The 18,133-nt window shown below is 30.2% G+C and overlaps 1 protein-coding gene across 1 annotated transcript in view; it reads left to right on the top strand.

Moving 5' to 3' along the window:
* LOC105621451 overlaps positions 1–5,272 on the top strand; it is a 46,265-nt gene extending 40,993 nt beyond the window's left edge. Inside the window, exons 2-4 of the mRNA XM_012202919.1 lie at positions 2,493–2,645; positions 3,993–4,326; positions 5,124–5,272. Coding sequence (XP_012058309.1) covers positions 2,493–2,645; positions 3,993–4,326; positions 5,124–5,272 — 636 coding nt within the window. The remainder of the gene's footprint in view (positions 1–2,492; positions 2,646–3,992; positions 4,327–5,123) is intronic.
* Positions 5,273–18,133: the final 12,861 nt, after the last annotated feature.

Below are 18,133 nucleotides of genomic sequence, written 5' to 3'. Positions count from 1 at the left end.
TAAAATAAATAACATAATAGATAAAATATAATTTATCTTCTTCGTTCTGTATGTTGATTACAACAATTAAACTGTAATTTGACGTTATACTAGCTTTTAATGGACATATGCAAAATTTTACAGGCATTCGAAAACAAAATATCATATAATATTCATAATATTGTTATTTCGAATAGTGTATGCACATAACTACTATAAATATTGATTATCTTTGAGAATGATTACAAAAATACATTATTTAGCAATTGTTATTTAGCAATTCGAGAAATTACAGCCTATGGTCATATTTTCCGTATGGGCTATAATACACATATTTATTAATATATATTAATTAATATATATTAAACAAACTTTATAAAAAAAATATTTATAATTATTACATCAGCAAATAAAAAATACACCGACATATTTTATAATATTTATGAATAGTAATTTCATAATAAATCATTAATAATAATTCATTTACATTTACTATATACATGTAATTCACATTCTCTATTTTATTATTGCTAAACATAATTAATAATATCTAATTATAAGAAAATTAATAAAGATACAAAAAAGACAAAATATAGAGATTTATTCATCTATAATATATTTATATTCAAATTTGTATCAAATTTGTATCAAAATTATTACAAAATTATAGATATTCATTACATTTAACAAATATTTTTTTATTATATATTGTTTTATTTATAAGAAAACAAGAAAGATTTAATATAACAACTAGCTTTGATTAGCGTTAGTAATATGTCTCGAACTCGGTCGCTGTTATCTATAATAAACAGTGCGACATACATGATATCTAATGAACTCGTATGATGTTCGCCAAATATCTTCAAAAGTTGTATGCTCATTAATTCCCCAATATCAGCTGAAAGTTCAGCCATTACTTCTAGAATTTGTGCCATAAAATACAAACATTAACATAAAGTCGCTCATCATCGTGCAACGTCAGCCGCATGACAATGGATATGCATTTTCTGCACTGATATAAGATGCGAAAAAGTTGGCGAAGAGATTGTGCCGCGAGAGAGACAAAAATTGGACATAGTACCAAACCCACAATCTTCTCACAAAGATTTCATTCTCTTTGCATGGAAAAGGAAATAGTGTTGTTGAATTCAATTTTTTAAATAATTTACAGTTTCCTCTCTTAGTGACAATAGGCATGAGATAACCGTAAAGAAGAACTCAAAAGTATTTTCTTACATAAGGTACAATATATAATGCGATATCTTATTGTACAGCACGAATAACACCTAACGATTCAGGGATTGAAAATATCTGCAATAAATCTAAATTCGCGATAGAGGGACTTTCTTGCTGATGCATAAGAATATCTTGAGATTCTGCGAAAGATCTATTTCTATCTTGGTGACATTTTCCATAAATAACCGTCGATGTCTATCTTTGAAGTCAACAGAGCGAGACTCACGCAATATATTTCTAGCAAAGCATTGCGCTGGATATTTCAGAAGATCTGTCAAGTAGATACTTCTGTTCCTATCGCTTGCGGGAGCATCGCGGGGTTGAAAATTTAATCGAGTGCCAGCAAAGTAATACATACAGATCTAGGTCGTTTCGGCAAAGACGGTCGTACATTTTGCCGGCATACGAATAAATAATACAAAATGGTTGCGTTTCTAGAATTTTATTTTGTTTTATTCATTTTATTTTGAATGTAATTCGCAGCTCTATGTTCCTCGTTTGGTAACTAAAAAGACGGAATAATATGACTGTAATTCGGTGTAAGGAATACGAAATGCTGTGTTTTATGAATATGATAATCGAATGACTCGGTAAAATCTGGGATGGCTTGTAAAACTGCGCGTATAATACAGCGTATTAGAATAAGTAATAATGCATGTACGCATAGAACATCATAATAAATTTTCATTATATATTTCCTGCGTTATGTATTCATGTATTATTTGATATTCATCTGTGTCTGCGCTGTAAAAATTACATGTAAAATTATAACAATTATAGTGAGTAATTTTGGAACCCATTATTAAGTGTATATTTATACATGTAAAATAAAAGCACAACTTACAATTAAATTTTATAGTAATTAGATATTTGCTGAAGTAAAAACATACTTAATCCTCTGGAGCAGACTATAGGTCTATTAAACTTTCGCTTAATTATAAATTTCTTTGTAAAAATGTTAAAAATTTGTTAAACAATTAATTCAATTTTCTTTATTTCACAGCTATATAAATTTGCATTATTCTTATTAAAATATATTTAATATTCATTCTTTTTTACATATACGACTTATATCATTTTTGCTTCTTAATTAATGCCTTTTAATTAACATACAATAAATTAAATGAGCCTCATAGATCCACCGTTAATAACTGTATTGCAAATTTTTTTAACTCCGGAGAATTAATGTATCTTTTATGCAGTTGATATAATTTAACTTGGAATATTTAATAAAACGAATGGTAGCAACGAATTGATGAATAAAATTCATATTTTAGGTAACGTGGATCAGGAGAAAAGACAGACAACTACTTACAGTGGGTAGAAGCACACATTCTATAGATACGCGTTTCGTTGTCTCAAACGGTCCTGGCTGGAATCTACTGATTAAAAACGTGAATCACGAAGATGCAGGTCTTTACGAATGTCAGGTAATGTTCACGAAAAAATAACCCGAAAAGATTTCCTTATAAAACCTGAAAATGTATCTTGTTGTCACTTATTTTGAAAGAAAACTCCAGAAAGTTTAGACGACAGTTAATCTCGTATTTTACGATAAAATTAGGACGGTCATGGTTATTAAAAGTTTCTAATATTAATTAAATACGATCATATTAATATTAAAAACTTTTAATAACTATCATGACCATCTTAATTTTATCATAGAATACGAGATTAACCATTATCTAAATTTTCTGTACTTTTCTCTCAAAATAGTTGACAACAAGATATTAGACTAAATTAATTGACTCTTTGTAATATCTTAAAAAAGCAATTATCTTTCACTTGAAGATTCTTTAGAAAAAAGTTAGAAAAAAATAAAAAATAAAAAAATATTTGTTCACAATTAATATTAAATCATCAAAATAAAAATTTACGTTATAATTTCATACTGATTGTAAGTAAAGTTTTAAAAACAATAAGCACCTTTTTTCTTATGAAGACAAATCTAAGATTCTGAAATAAAAAATCAAGCGAGTTATTTCGATAAATATTGCTATCGACTGTTTCTTACCAAGCACAGTTTTTCTTTTGTCTTTACGGAATTTTTCAACTAAAAAAATAACAAGTGAGACAATCACTGGATTTACATTGTTCCGATCTTTCCTAAATCGCGTGCATCAAATGGTAGTATTTACCAGTTCAATCAGTAGTGAAAACCAATCGTGGTCAGACAGTGGTAATATCTGATTTGTTAAACCATTTTATCAAATAATAACAAAATTTCCTTGGTATTTGTTGAGCATATCTTTTAGTGATCTGTATACTTAACTCAGTTATATTCTAATATAATTAAATCTAATATAATTAGATCTGAAATACCACTGGAAATATTCTTTCTCTATGTGCTATTTTTTTCTTTCTTGTGCTTTCTATCATATGGGAACATCGCGATATATATCGTTCATTAACTTCAAAAGTAACACTACTGAAAACGCGATCTTTTAATTATTACCATAAATGAGTTATATAAATATTATCCTGACAAACATAAAAAATAAATTTAATTTTATAAAAAAAAAAGTCACAATTCAAGAAGGGTGGTTTTTTAAGGATTGTGAAATGAAAATGATATTTGCTAAGAATATATTCTTTGTCGAGCTTATATTGTTTGATAATTTTTTGTCAAGTTGAAAAATAGTTTTCTCCTTTTCTGAAAAACTTATTTTTTGAGTATTTTGTACATCACTTTTAAAGTAAGGAATTGATATGATACTTGAAGAACAATATGTATTTTATAAATCATAGATTCGTTTCGTGATGTTCTAATAAAATAGATTCAGACGGAACCAATGCAACAGCGATTCATACGATTGAATATCACGGAGGCGTATTCGGTGATACCGGGTGGACCGGATCTCCACGTGAAGCAGGGTTCCAGCCTGCGTTTGGAGTGCCAGTTGATGGCAGCCGCAGAATCGCCCAATTACGTGTTTTGGTATCGCGAGACGCGCATGATAAACTACGACAACGAGCCCGGTGTTCGATTCGAGCTTAAGGGAAACGGCTCCGTATTCATCGTGGAGAAGGTGAAGCTCTCACATGGTGCGAATTACACATGTTTGCCAAACAACGCCAGACCGGCTCACATCGTGCTACATGTCATTGAAGGTGAGCAATTGTTCGGCGGGCATCTCGTGACTCATTAATCCTTCGATTCCTGGATGTTTAACCTTCCGGAATTAAGATGGGTCTGTTGGACCGATTCAATTAGGTATATCTCTTCGGAACTGAGTGGAGCTATCTAACCTATTCAATAATAATTATATTCTTTACATTATATCTGCAAATTTAAATCATTATTATTAAAATAAACTTAATTTCATATTTTCATATATATTTTTTTATAGAAGTTTTGTTTTTGAATATGGCGATTTGCGATTATGTTATAAATCTGTAATTAAAAGATGTGTCGCAAATTGCCATATTAAAAAACAAAATCTCTTTTTAAATTGATCGTGCTGGTCGTGTAACCGAATCATAATATTGTAATAATCGAAGATTTAATTATAATTTTCGTACTCTGAGCATATTTGAAAATAATCATGAAAATACTGTAAATGAACTTATAATTAAAGTTGAAACGTTTGTACGATTAATAATTGTTATATAAACATTAATTAACATTTAGATCCTGTTCAGCTCCTATTTATTATTTTTCATTTTAAACTTACTTGTTATTTAATAAATTTGTTTTTAGTTTAATATACTTTTCGTTTAATGTACTGCAATTCAGAAACCTGTAATTTGCTCAATATTTAGACAACATATTCTCAACAGAGAATAATCGGTGGAAAATTCAAACATCAACTGCCAAAGTTTGACCAGATATTTCAAGCATTCTGTATCCAATTGCATTTCTCTCGCTCGCGTTTGATTCTCTCAAAGAATCTCATCTATTTTCGCAGAGGAAGAGAAATCGGCAGCCATGCATGGAGGCGATCGACGAAATTCCACGGCGACTACGTCAACCAACACCATACTGATTCTCATAGCTCTTCTGATTATCGAAAATGTAAGACGATATTTTCAGATTCTCATCTGCCACGCCACGTGACTATTGTAAACCGACATTTTTGCAAAGCTGTTTGGAAGAAGTTAAAACACTTTGAATTTTTTTTTCTTTTCTAGACATCTTATCGAAATCATGTATCGAAAAATCACATTACCTTTAGTTCATCTCGGATCTCGCGAGCTGAAACTCTCTGACGATGAAATCCAAACGTTCGTAAAAAAAGATGTGACAGATTCCGCGTGGGATCAAAGAAAAACCTATTTGCGAATAAACTTAAAGCGAGAGATTCAACTGCAGACAGTTTTCCGAGAATCTCTGTATCCCCAGTGGCAAAATCTAAGGAGAACTACAAAGTTTCACGTAATCATGTAACTTTCGTTTAAAGAACGTCTTATCCAAGTGACACTACTTGATAGAAACTCTGCTTCAACTCGTAACGAGTGAATAATATTCGTGGAATGAGATTTGGCCGTCTTTCGACATGGACGAATTTGCTCGCGAACTTCAAGAACCAAATTGCTACCTCGTGTCGTTGGTCATCATAAACTCTCGTGTATTGAAACAGATTTTTTTCCGTGAAATCTTATATTTTCTGCTTACATTAAGATGGATTCAAAATTTTATTTTATTTTATTATTATTATTTTTTTGAGCAAAATTGTTTATTTTCTCTGCATTTCAAATATTTAAAAATATCTATTCTAATAAGAAATTTTTATATAAAGAAATAACATGAAACAAAAAGCTAATTTTTTAATATTAAGGATAAAAATAATTAAAACTATAATATATAAGTTATATTAAAGAAATTTTTAAATTCTAACAAAATTTAAAATCTTTTCAGAGAACTTCACATTTCATAGAGCATATATTCGCAAATGTATTACATCTTCGCGAACGAATTTAGCAATGAAATCTCATCGGGAAGCAGGTAACATTTCATCATGGGAATCAAGTATTATTTGCTCCTTATAAGTTTGGCAAGTTTCTAGCAAGTAGTTTAATGCAAATGAGATATTGAGTTCTGTAAACAAAAGTTGTGTTTAGTAATGTTGGTTCTATGTTAACTTTCACCAATGTTCATGATAATAAACTCTTGCAATTAGCATTGTACATATTACGTGTCGAAAGATAACAAAGTTGTCTCATTTATGGACATTTACATTTACATTTTTTTATGATTTTTTAAAAAAGACCTATTGGCGACGCGAACCAAAATTAACATTTAAGATTGTGTCTACAAATAAATTGCCAATTCATAGCTCAAATCAATTAGAGATAGAAGAAATCTTTTTATCCGCACTCACGCATACTCTCAAATTTGACTTTATGCCAATGCTTGTATTTGCTGTATATTAGAAAGTATGTAAGTAACCATTTTAAGTCATTCCATTTCTTAGGTGTGCAATATATTATCATTATACAAATTAATATACATAAATATATTGATACTCCCTAATCAGTATTTCAAGAAAACATTATTACAAAAATAAGAATTAAAATTAAATCTTTAAAAATGTTAGTTTATTATATAATTTTATATGACGTAAAAAATGTTTTACGTTGAAAACTTATTAAATGAATTGTCTAATTACATAATAATTGATGGTATGTATACATGAAATATAATTAAATTGTAATAATACCATAAACATATTTCGTACCGATAAGTATAACATATGCATTGTGATGTACTTAAGTAGAAAATCATTTTTCATGACTGTTAATTTTGTATATATTAACTAACAGAAAAAATTCATTATACAAATTAATAAAAATGTATATGTCTATAATCAAACATACTTTACAGAAAATTAAAACCTTTAAAATTATTACTTTTAACAGCTACGATCTTATTTGTGTGAACAGCAAGATATAAGAAGTATAAACAAGATATAATTATTGAAGATTAAAAAAATAATAAAGATTAATATCATAATATACGAATATAAACATAAAAAAGACATTTAACAAATTAATAAACTCAATTTTAAAAATCAATTTTAAAAGAATATTTGTATTTTAATAATTTTATGAAAGTCCATTTCTTAAAAATTTTTAATTGTTTTTAATTTTAACAAAAAATATATTACAAAAATTGTATAATATTTAATTACTTAGTGTAAGTTAAGATTAAATGTTTACTTTATTGAAAAAGTTAACAATAATTAATGAAATCTGATAAAGGATGTGTTTTATCGATCTTTTGAGAGGTAAGTAAACATAATTAATAAACATATTAATTAATATTGATTGTTTAATAAATATATAATTAGTGTTTATAGGACTACGTTTTGTTTAAAGTTCATTAAGCATGCATAATGATTGAACAGTAATTTGCGAAAGACTCGCAATCGCTCAAACAATCGCTCCAATATTCAAACAAAATAATTCAACTTAAAACGCTTTGAAAAGTTCCATAGTAATTTATCAGTAAATTCCGACAAGCGTTTATAAGTGAAAGTAAGTTGAAAATCCATGATTAAATAGAAAATTCTAAGCATCTTGCTCATTTGTCAAATCGTAGCTATTTGTAAATCCGAATTACAATGAAATATCTTAAGCAAAGAAAAGATGTTGTCTTAAGAAATAATTTTTCGTTATTCAAGTATATACGAAAAACAATTGCGCAGAAGATGAAAAACTTTTTTCAAGAATTATTTATTATTTTCTAAAAGCTATTAATTTAGAAAACATTATTTATAACTATATCCAATAATTACGTTCAAAACATTACATTTAATAAAAGAATCGTACAATAATAAACGTATAAATTAAATAATAAACGTCATAAAACATTTAAGACGTTTGTAATGTGTATAACTTTTTAACTTTTTTATACAGCATAAAAAATGTTTGGCAAAACATTTTTCAAACGTAAATTATTTGTTTAAGTTATATTATAGTTATGTTGTTAAGTATATTATAGTATGTTTGTTTAACTAAATATACTACAATTCATCTCATCATGGTATTTCAACCGTGTTGTATTAGAATAGAATTTCATATTTAGAACAACCATTTTAATTACACGTCAACTTACAATAACTATAATATGCAATAACTATAATTACATGACAACTCGTTAGGTACAGATTTGCCGGCGTTCGATTCGTGCGCCGGATTTCCGGTTAATTTCGCAAATTAAGGATACATCACGCGTCGATGTAGCGTTAGTGCAATTACGGTCACACGATAATTACAGTTACATTTTCGGATTTAAGCTGCTTCCGCGGTTTCATTAACGCGAGAAACGCTAAGTACGTCCCAAACCATCACAACTGTTTTAATATCGCAATATAATGTCGCTATTATCTCGGAGTCTGCTTGGTGGAGATTGCAAGACGGGCCATCGCGTGTCAAGCGATACAAACCGGAGACGTCTCATCCTCACCAAGCGGGGAATGTAATAACTCTCTTTGCCTTCAGTGTCCTCGATGTATAACGAAGATATGCGCGGAATTGAACGCGCTCTATCATAACACAAAGCGTTTGATAATGATCGATCAATGCGTGAGATGTGATTTCCATGCTACGCTAATAGGTATCTAATATCTAATATACCTGAGGAATACGATACAATAGAGACTGTATATTCAGTGGTCAGTATACATAAAGGGATTCAATCCAATCAATCTTTTCGATCCATTCACGATATTATATAGCAAATAATTAACAACCTCGTTATCTGCATGATGTACATATGCATATGGAAAGAACGATTTTATAACTGCAAATAATTTTGTTGGGCCATCAAAATAATTATATAGGAATTTCAAGCACGATAAGCAACGCTATCAAAAAATTTTGACATTCTAGCTTGAACGTATATCCTATATAATTATTTTGGCGATTAATTGATCCGTAAAAATGGACCAATAAAATTATTTTTAGATTTGTATCTTAATTTTTAGACTCCAACAAAGCAATGTATCAAAGAACAACACTAATGCGTTCTCTCGCTTATTTCTCATATGATTAATCCTTGTGAAGAGAAAGTTTGATTGTTTTCGTAATATAGAAAGAAATCGTTATCGCGAAAAATATTAATTGTCGACTTATAGCGAATTCGATTAGATGCATTAGTGCATCTTATCATATTAAAGCCATGTTTTATATTAATCTAAATGTAAAAGTTCGAATAATAAGATGTCCAATACATATTTTATAATAAAATATATAATAATAAAATATTTCGCAGTTTAATCCATTTTTATATTTATATTAAATACAGATCTTCATATTGATTTGTGTTCAATGGCTTTAATGTACACTGAGTACGCATGTTAGTTAGTGTGTCCAACTCATTATTAGTCACTATTAGTCCCTCGATAAGTGCTGCGTTTGTTGAGAATTTTTGAAAAATTAAATTCTCTCGTTTAAACAGTTTATCCTTGGAGCAAACAACTCGCGAACAGTTTACCTCTCAAATCCCATTGATAGTAATTTTCTCTTGTACGATACAACTATTTTCTTATTTAAATTAACGACTTTAATTATCGTATAGCGTTTTGATCACATAAAAAAAATTAAAATGTAAAAAGACTTTAATTGATATTTCTTTTTCCTGCTCTTTCTTTTTCTCCATTTCCGCAGCCAACGCTAATGTGCGTGTATGTGTGAATCGATATACTAAAAAAAAATGTATTCTGCGTTATCATTAAAAATTTATCGGACCAGGTAATACATAATTTAAGCATTAAAGTATGCGACTTTTTTCTCCAAGAATTTTTACCCTATTTCGTGGTAAAGTTTCCATTAGCAATTTATTGGCTAAATGTTAGGGCATATATTGAGCCAATATTTTGCCAATAAATGCACTATTAGAGTTTCTTGAACTTAATATTAGGTATGGGAAAAAGTTCGTGACGTTTTTCCGTTACATCTCAACGGGAAAACGCCACGAACTTTTTCCCATACCTAATAATTTACATAGATGATAATAATCATTATGATAACTATGAAATCAATAACTATCTCTTATAATAATTATAGAAAGTAATTACTTACTTAGGAAATATTACATCATGACATTTTGCATTTTACTTTACTGGCAATACAGAATGAAGAAATGAAGCAATAAACTAATTGGGTAATATTGTAATTGGGTTCAAATGGATAGCTTGCATTATTGTTTATTAATGCTATCTGTTGTGAATTCATTGTGTAATTATCTATATAAACAGCGAGTAGGACAGATTCGATTATTTTATTAAACTTATAAATAAACTTTGTAGCAATTCTTAAAAAATTTCGGTTAATTAACAACTAAGCGATTGTTGCTTAGAAAAACAAGATGCCTCAAAGTGATTGTACAGCTTCAACGTATCTTGCTTTTTCGAATCATTTAATTTCGTCCTCTATAAAAAAAAGCATCTCACGTTGTAATTGATATCATTAGTCGAACCGTAGACAATTTGATAGATCCAGACAGCTCAGTGCGCCATCGTTGTTCAATGGGTAATAAAAATTCGAGTAATTAAATAAATGATCGTGTCACTCATCTTTTTTTTGTCACAATCATTTTCAGTGCTCCGAAATCAGAATGCTATCTGTCATGGCAAATCCACCTAATATACCTTTTCGTCGTTAGGACGTGCGCTAAACTAAAATTACAATCCAAATACGCTCATCTTAATAAACATCTTAATAATAAAAAAGAGGAAATGCAGAAGGAAGACGAAATCGCGCATCTCATAAAGATGAAAAATCCTTTGCATTTTGAAATCCTACTATTCATTTTAATATATATAAATATTATAGACAGAATGACCGCGCTTATTCCTAGTATACAAAAATGAAAGCTGAAAAATTTAATAAATAAAAAATGGAGAAAAGGTAAATATAAAATTAAACATAATGCATTTAAATGTTATATATATTATTACAATATTTTTAATAAAAATATAATTAAACGCATCGTTAGCATATTGAGCTTGCGTTTACTTATTACATCCAGAATTTTAATGGAATATTCGCGCGATTGTATCAAGGATGGAATTCAATTGTATTTTTTGATATTAAATATAAAAATAATTCTAAAAAAATGTTTTTTGTTTTCAATCGAATTCGAGTTTTCTCGTAAAGATGCAGAACACGCTAAAATACGCGTGACGCATTCCAAAACGATGAAAAGCACCACAAACGTGACGAGATACCGGACGAAAGCAGATAAAAAAAAAATCGGCTTGACTTTTTGAGCAAAAAAGCCGAAAGTGCTATTCACAGGACTTTATTAGCGCGTACAGGTTTAATTGAAATGGACACACGGTTCAGTGCGATGGTGCCTTGCACGCTTGACTTAATTGAAAAGCTGCGACTCGAGAAGTACTTCCAAGAGTAATAAACGAACAAGCGAGCGGAACGTTCGAGTCTTTGCTTTCGCGATATACTTCGCGAATATACTTATGGAGGAAAACGGTTCGCGTATAATCCCCCCATAAAACAACCTATCATTAGCGAGATTAATCCCCGTCAGAGCTATAACTAAGTCCAATTAAATAATACATCTTTTCGTGCGAGCGAAGTTAATATGGAATACAATGGTGGCTTGTAAAAAAAAAGTTTGGCTTACGGTTTGCAAAGAAAGATCTTTTTATCCTTCTATGTTATTAGCAAAGATTATTTGTTTAATAAATAAGTGGCAGAGATGCAAGAGAATAGAAGTTGAAAAGAAAAAATAATCGAGTGATAAATGGTACTTACGTAGGGATGCTTAAGTTTATTAATACCCATTCATTCATTTGGAATGTCACAAGACACTTGATGTAATAATCATATTAATTATACGTAGAATAATTTGTACATGTTCTATTAACTTTCTCATTTCTTTCTCATGCCTTTCTCATTCACAGACAATCGCATTTCCTTAGGAAATGGATATTTCCTATTATTAACGAATTAAATTTTTTAATTTCTATTTAATTAATTTTTGTTAATAAAAATTCTAGAAACTAATTCTAATAAATTATTTTAATGTAATAAAATAACATTAAATCATATGTTTTGGGTATCTCATGTAAAATACTTAATTAATTAAATTAATGAAAATTAATTAAAATACATAAATTACGTCCTACATAAAATTACGTCATACATTTTCTACAGAATAAAATATTCGATTTGAATATTCGATTTGAATACTCGCAAAATAATGCAAATCAGCTTGAGAAGTCGCAATAACCATCGAACGGAGGACACGAGCGACAACAACGTTGGCGGAAGCGAACGTCTGCGAGCGCGGAAGAGTAGTAATGGGCGGACGCGGCGACGAGGATAGTGGGAACGAGAGGATGAGTGGTGCACAGGAAGAGGAAGCTTGTTAACGCTTGAACCGAAAACCGCAGCCGGCGTAACCTGGTCGCTGATATTAATGAGCGTTTCAGCTAATTATCGCGAAATTAGAGAGTAAAATGCAGCGACCAAGCTACGCCGAAAGCTGAGCCCCCGAAATGCCTCAATCGATAGTCGCCAATCTCGGAAATGGATTTCATTCCGTTGTTTGAGATGGTTATATGATATGAATTCTGACATTCGTGCCGCGCTCTCTATCTTTATCTCTTTGTCTCTTTTTCTTTCTCTTTCTCTCCATGTGCTCTCCATCCTATTTCTTTCCTTTTATTCCTTCTATCCCTTTCCATCTATACAAAGCAAACGAATAAACCACGTTTCGTTTCTGAATAAATGCTCGTTTGAATAAGTGAGAGAGAGAGAGAGAGAGAGAGAGAGAGAGAGAAGAGAGAGAGAGAGGAGGGAGGGAAAAAAGAGAGAGATTATTAGCTATATGAGATATTACATAGACAATATTTAACTTCAATAGATTTTAACTTAATTAAATAGATAATATTTAACTCGATTTAAAAAGCACCTTACTTTTTTCAGTTGTCTGTGATTTACTTTAATCAAGCATCTTTCTTGGAACATCCTAGAAAGATTTCTTTCTGCCATTGAAATGATTATTCTAAATTGCTTACTCTGAATTAAACATTCTTTAATTAATACTGATATCTTATCTTTTCATTCAATTAATTTTACTTTTTTTATCCTTTTTATAAAAATCATCAAAATAACTATAAATCTAGTTGTAGAAAGAAAAATACAGCTTTACTTTATATGTATAATGACTTGTTCAAGTAATTTAATCAATATCACTTCATCGTCCTATAAAATACTAAAAAAAAAATTCCTTTTATAAGGAATACATCAAGAAAGAAAAAACATATATCTTAACATAATTTCTAGCACGTATGCAAAATTTATCAAGTTCAGTGAGAACCAAAGACAGCTTGTTTTATTTTCAAATACTACAATTATCTCTATATATCCTCACGCCCCCAGTTCCTTATTCTTAAATTTCCCAGCCTGGATTTTTTCGCTGGAAATCATGCTTTTACCGTGATAAAAATTTGTGAAAGACTTATCTCAGAGATTTATGGGCATTCCAATCTCTCGCCGACGTAACGAGCATAAAACACGACCATGCTCATTAGTTTTGATGTGCCGGTAACTGCCAGCCAAGTCGTCTTTCGTTCTACGTTCCCTCAACGCGTTTCTACCTCGCTGTTCCTCTTGGTTCTGTTCTGTCTCCATCAGCAACGACACGTCGAAGTGCTTTATTTCCCGTGGGCCGTCCAGGGCGAATAGAAGGCCGAGCCTGACGGAGGAAAGGCAATACAACACACCATTGTTCTACTCCTACGATATACGGTGCGGGCACAAAGTGACGGAAAAAGTGCGATTCAAGATATCGATTCCGAGTTTCATGAACGCCGTGGGAAACAATCAATTACGCGATTATCGATCCCGATTGAATTATTCGGAAAATCTCCTGTTCGGTTATTGCGCTCATAGATTTATCGTAGGAAACACGGACTTTTTTTGGCGCTTTACTTATCACAAAAGAAATAATAGTGAAGAAATGATTTTCTCTTTGTATACACTAAAAAGAGAAATATAAAACAATTCGAATTGATTCAATGGTAAATTTAATATTTGATTACCAATTTAATATTGAGTCGGTGTTGAATAAAGATTTGCGAAAATTAAAACCGCGTTTATTTTAATTATTATTACAAGTCACGTGCACAAAATTATGTAAACGATAATTCCAGTTATCTAAAAAAACGCTGAATGTATTATTAATGACCGAACGTTAGCATCAATTAACGTATTATCAATTAAGTATTATCAATTAATATGATAAAATCAATTTGAACAATTTTTTTATAAATGACTCGATTAATTATTATTGCTGAAAGACTCGGATGTCATAGCGGTAGTGATGGAATCAGCGATGCTCCGCGAAATTCCCGTCAGATCACGTTTTCCGTGAAATACGGAATTTCATGCTCGCTTGGAAAAGCGGATGGAAATAAAACGCGCAAACCGATGAGGAAAGGAACCAATGACCCTAACGTGCCGCTCATAGTCAGCCGAATCCGAAAAATATCGTACTACGTGTATTAAAACTCTGCAGTAACGTACAGAGGAAAAACTCGAAAATCTATCCAACAAACAAAAATAGAACGCAAGCAAAATATTTTGGAATATTTCCTAATAACGACTATCAACTATCTAATTTTTATTTCGACAAATGCAGGCTCTTTATCTTTAATGTCACTCAACATTTTGCTATTAAAGGGATATCCTATTTTGAGGTAATTCTACTGTCTCGCCAAACATATCAAATGTCCTGAATTTAGCCAAAACAAATATCATTAAAAATTTTTTTTTAATTTGTTAAATTATAATGATAAATCTAATTTATTTAATTAATATATTTAAATAATGATTGCTGAGATTTTATATCGATGTGTTTCTGAATGTACATAAAAGAAATAAAGACTTGCCATCTTCTTGAATAAAAGAAAGTGCTTGTTTAATGCTTACATTTCCTTTCCCTTAATATAAAATTGATTGCTTTAAATCCAAAAATATCTGATCATATTATTCTTTTCATTATCTATTTGTTATCCATCTTTGATCTTATTTTATACATTGGAGATAGAGAAAGATATAACGGAAATACACTCCGATAATAATGCAAGCAAACCATTATGTTAGCCAACACGAATCGATTGATAGACTATCGGATTATAGACACGTGAACATATGTTACGTAGATGCGTAATGTGATGGATAGATCTGCAGATCGATATGAATGTTTCGTTTTAATGGAATACGTTTACGTTAAAGCTTTTAGCTTGTTTCGCTTACATTAACCACTAATTCGCTTTGTATTCTGCATGTAACGCTTGAAATTTCACTTTGTGTATTTAATTTCTTATGATTTTTCATTTCCGTAATTATATCGTTTCATATGACATTTATTTCATATGACAATTTTAATCTCTAACAAAAGGAAAATCGAAATAATATCCAAAACAAACTTGAAATACTAATTTTAATAGAATTCTCGATTCATGATGATCAACTCATGTTGCACGCCTCCTTTCTTCTTTAATTTTTTAATGAAGATTAATCTCGATTTGACAGTCAGAAGCTATTACTATCAATAGTTAATTATTATAATTATATAATAATAATTATTATTATTATTATACAATAATTAAATGTGATTTCGCCAAGATGCATAGGTAAAAACTTTTTAGTATTTGTGACTATAATTTCATAGTAATAAATTATTGTTAGGAGCTCTCTTATTTTTAGTTATTATTACTATAGTGTTCCATACAGCATAAAAGCTTGCAACAAACGTTACTGCAACATTGGAAATATTACTGTAATATTGGGATGATCTGTGCTGCATGGTATTATAATATATAATTATATATTTATTATTTAGTATTAATTAATATATAATTATATATTTATTATTTAGTTTTACCAAAAAGAACATATTGTATTGTCCCTAAAAATTAATTAACAGTCATTTATAATCGTTATTTATTCTTTTTGTATTATTATTTACAATGCAATTTATTTACGTGCAATTATAATCACAAATATCAAAAACTTTTCTCTCAGTGTACCTGACCGCATCAATCATCCATCGATTCATCCATGAACAGCCACGAATTAATCGTCGCAATCTAAACTGTAAACACTGTGAAATTCACCTAAGATTCCTAGAACGTTTCGCTGAAAACCCGACGATCGAAGGATAAACTTAGATGATAAGCGAATCGTATCCCGTGGTCGGGTACGGAAATAGTACAAGTACATACGTATCCGCGCTTGAAATGGACGTGGAAAGCGGATGAGGGAGGCAAGGATTGGAGGAGAATGGCAAGGACATGAGGACGAAGAGTCATGAATATCGGTTTCCAATATAACGCTCAGGATATATTCGAGCGCGTTAATTCCACATATCTTCGATATTCTCCTCTTTCTCTCTCGCCAGGAAAGTTGGGAATTCCATTGCGCTCACGTACATTAGACGTCGAATACGCTTTAACGTTCACCGAACATTACCTCTTCTAGAAATATTTTTAATAGGAGAAAGCGGAATTACTAAATGACAAACATAGCGACTGTTCATAGCTAAGAAAAACAAATAATGAAATAATTACAGCCAACATTTAAATGTAATATTTAAAGATAATATAAAGACATACGACGCATGGCATAATCAAGATAAAGGAACAAAGAAACGGCGATAGACGAAGTACACATCGTAACGTTACAATGACATTCTATCCCGCTCAAGTTCGTATGATCTGTATAATTCTGAGATCAGGATAATAGGATAGCATGTAAACTAGCGATTGATATCTGGATTATCGTCTGCCGTTCCGCCTTTGTTCTTCCTCAACGATTCTGGATTTCGCTTTACCTCTTTAGAAAATGGTTGCCATTTTCTTTATTGATGTTTTTTTATATCCGTCATATTTTATTAAAAGCTTCTCCCTATTTTGCACCTACTGCTGATATACTGATTTAATACTGTTCGATCTTATCTGAAGATATTAAAATGACGATATTATCTGCAGAATTGCAATTCGCAAAAAATATTAGGATAGTCTTATAGAATACACATCGTTTATTAATATAATAACAATGACCTAACTCACAAATTATCATTATTTAGCTACTTGCAAAAAAAATGAGAGAACATAAATTTATTTTTAACAAATGTTTTTTTTTAATAAATAATATCATAAATAATATTATGGCGTATATTTTTATTACTTTAAACAATAAGATCTCAAAAGTGGACAAAATAATATAAAATCCACACATAATTATGTATAATAAAATTTATTTTTTAAAAAGATAAATGTGCTGAAAAAGATATAAAATTTAAATGGACTTGTACAATCTGTTTTGTTAATCATTTTTCGTTAATTTTTCATAGCCATATTTCATTTTCTCGCATTAAGATACAATCCCCCGACGTCTCTCCATTGCAGTTTTCGTTATCCTTGTGTCGCAATCATGCCTAATTGCGTCGCGCGCATCCGGTTTATTCGACGAGGGAGATGTTTCTCTTGGTATCCCGTAACAAGTCAGGGCGGACAAACTAATTAGTTAAAGATGGTAATTCGATGGAGAATATTCAGTTCGCTGGATTGTTTGGACAATTATCGACTGATTGTAATGAATTGTATCTGAGGCCACGGTATACAGGCGAGTTTCATGTACGACGAGCGACAAAGTGCAGTTGAAATATTAGTCACATTAACCCAATTTCTCAATTAATTCAGTAGTACTAAGCAAACGATAATCAGCGATATCAGTATCCGTTGTGAATTTTCATGATATCGATATGAATTGCAAAATTACAAACAACAATACTAAACATGATGCGACACACTGAAATTGCTATTAATCAAATAAAATCTTTCAACACAATAATTATAATTACAAATATTTTGTTAATATTTGTTTACAAGCGCTAATAACAATTAAAAACCATGATTTCTCGAATTTCTAATTTTCGATA

The sequence above is a fragment of the Atta cephalotes genome (genome assembly GCF_000143395.1).
Source record: "Atta cephalotes unplaced genomic scaffold scaffold00033, whole genome shotgun sequence".
Lineage (NCBI taxonomy): Eukaryota > Metazoa > Arthropoda > Insecta > Hymenoptera > Formicidae > Atta > Atta cephalotes.
Note: the sequence above shows the minus strand (reverse complement) of the source record. Positions and strands in the feature narration are given on the sequence as shown.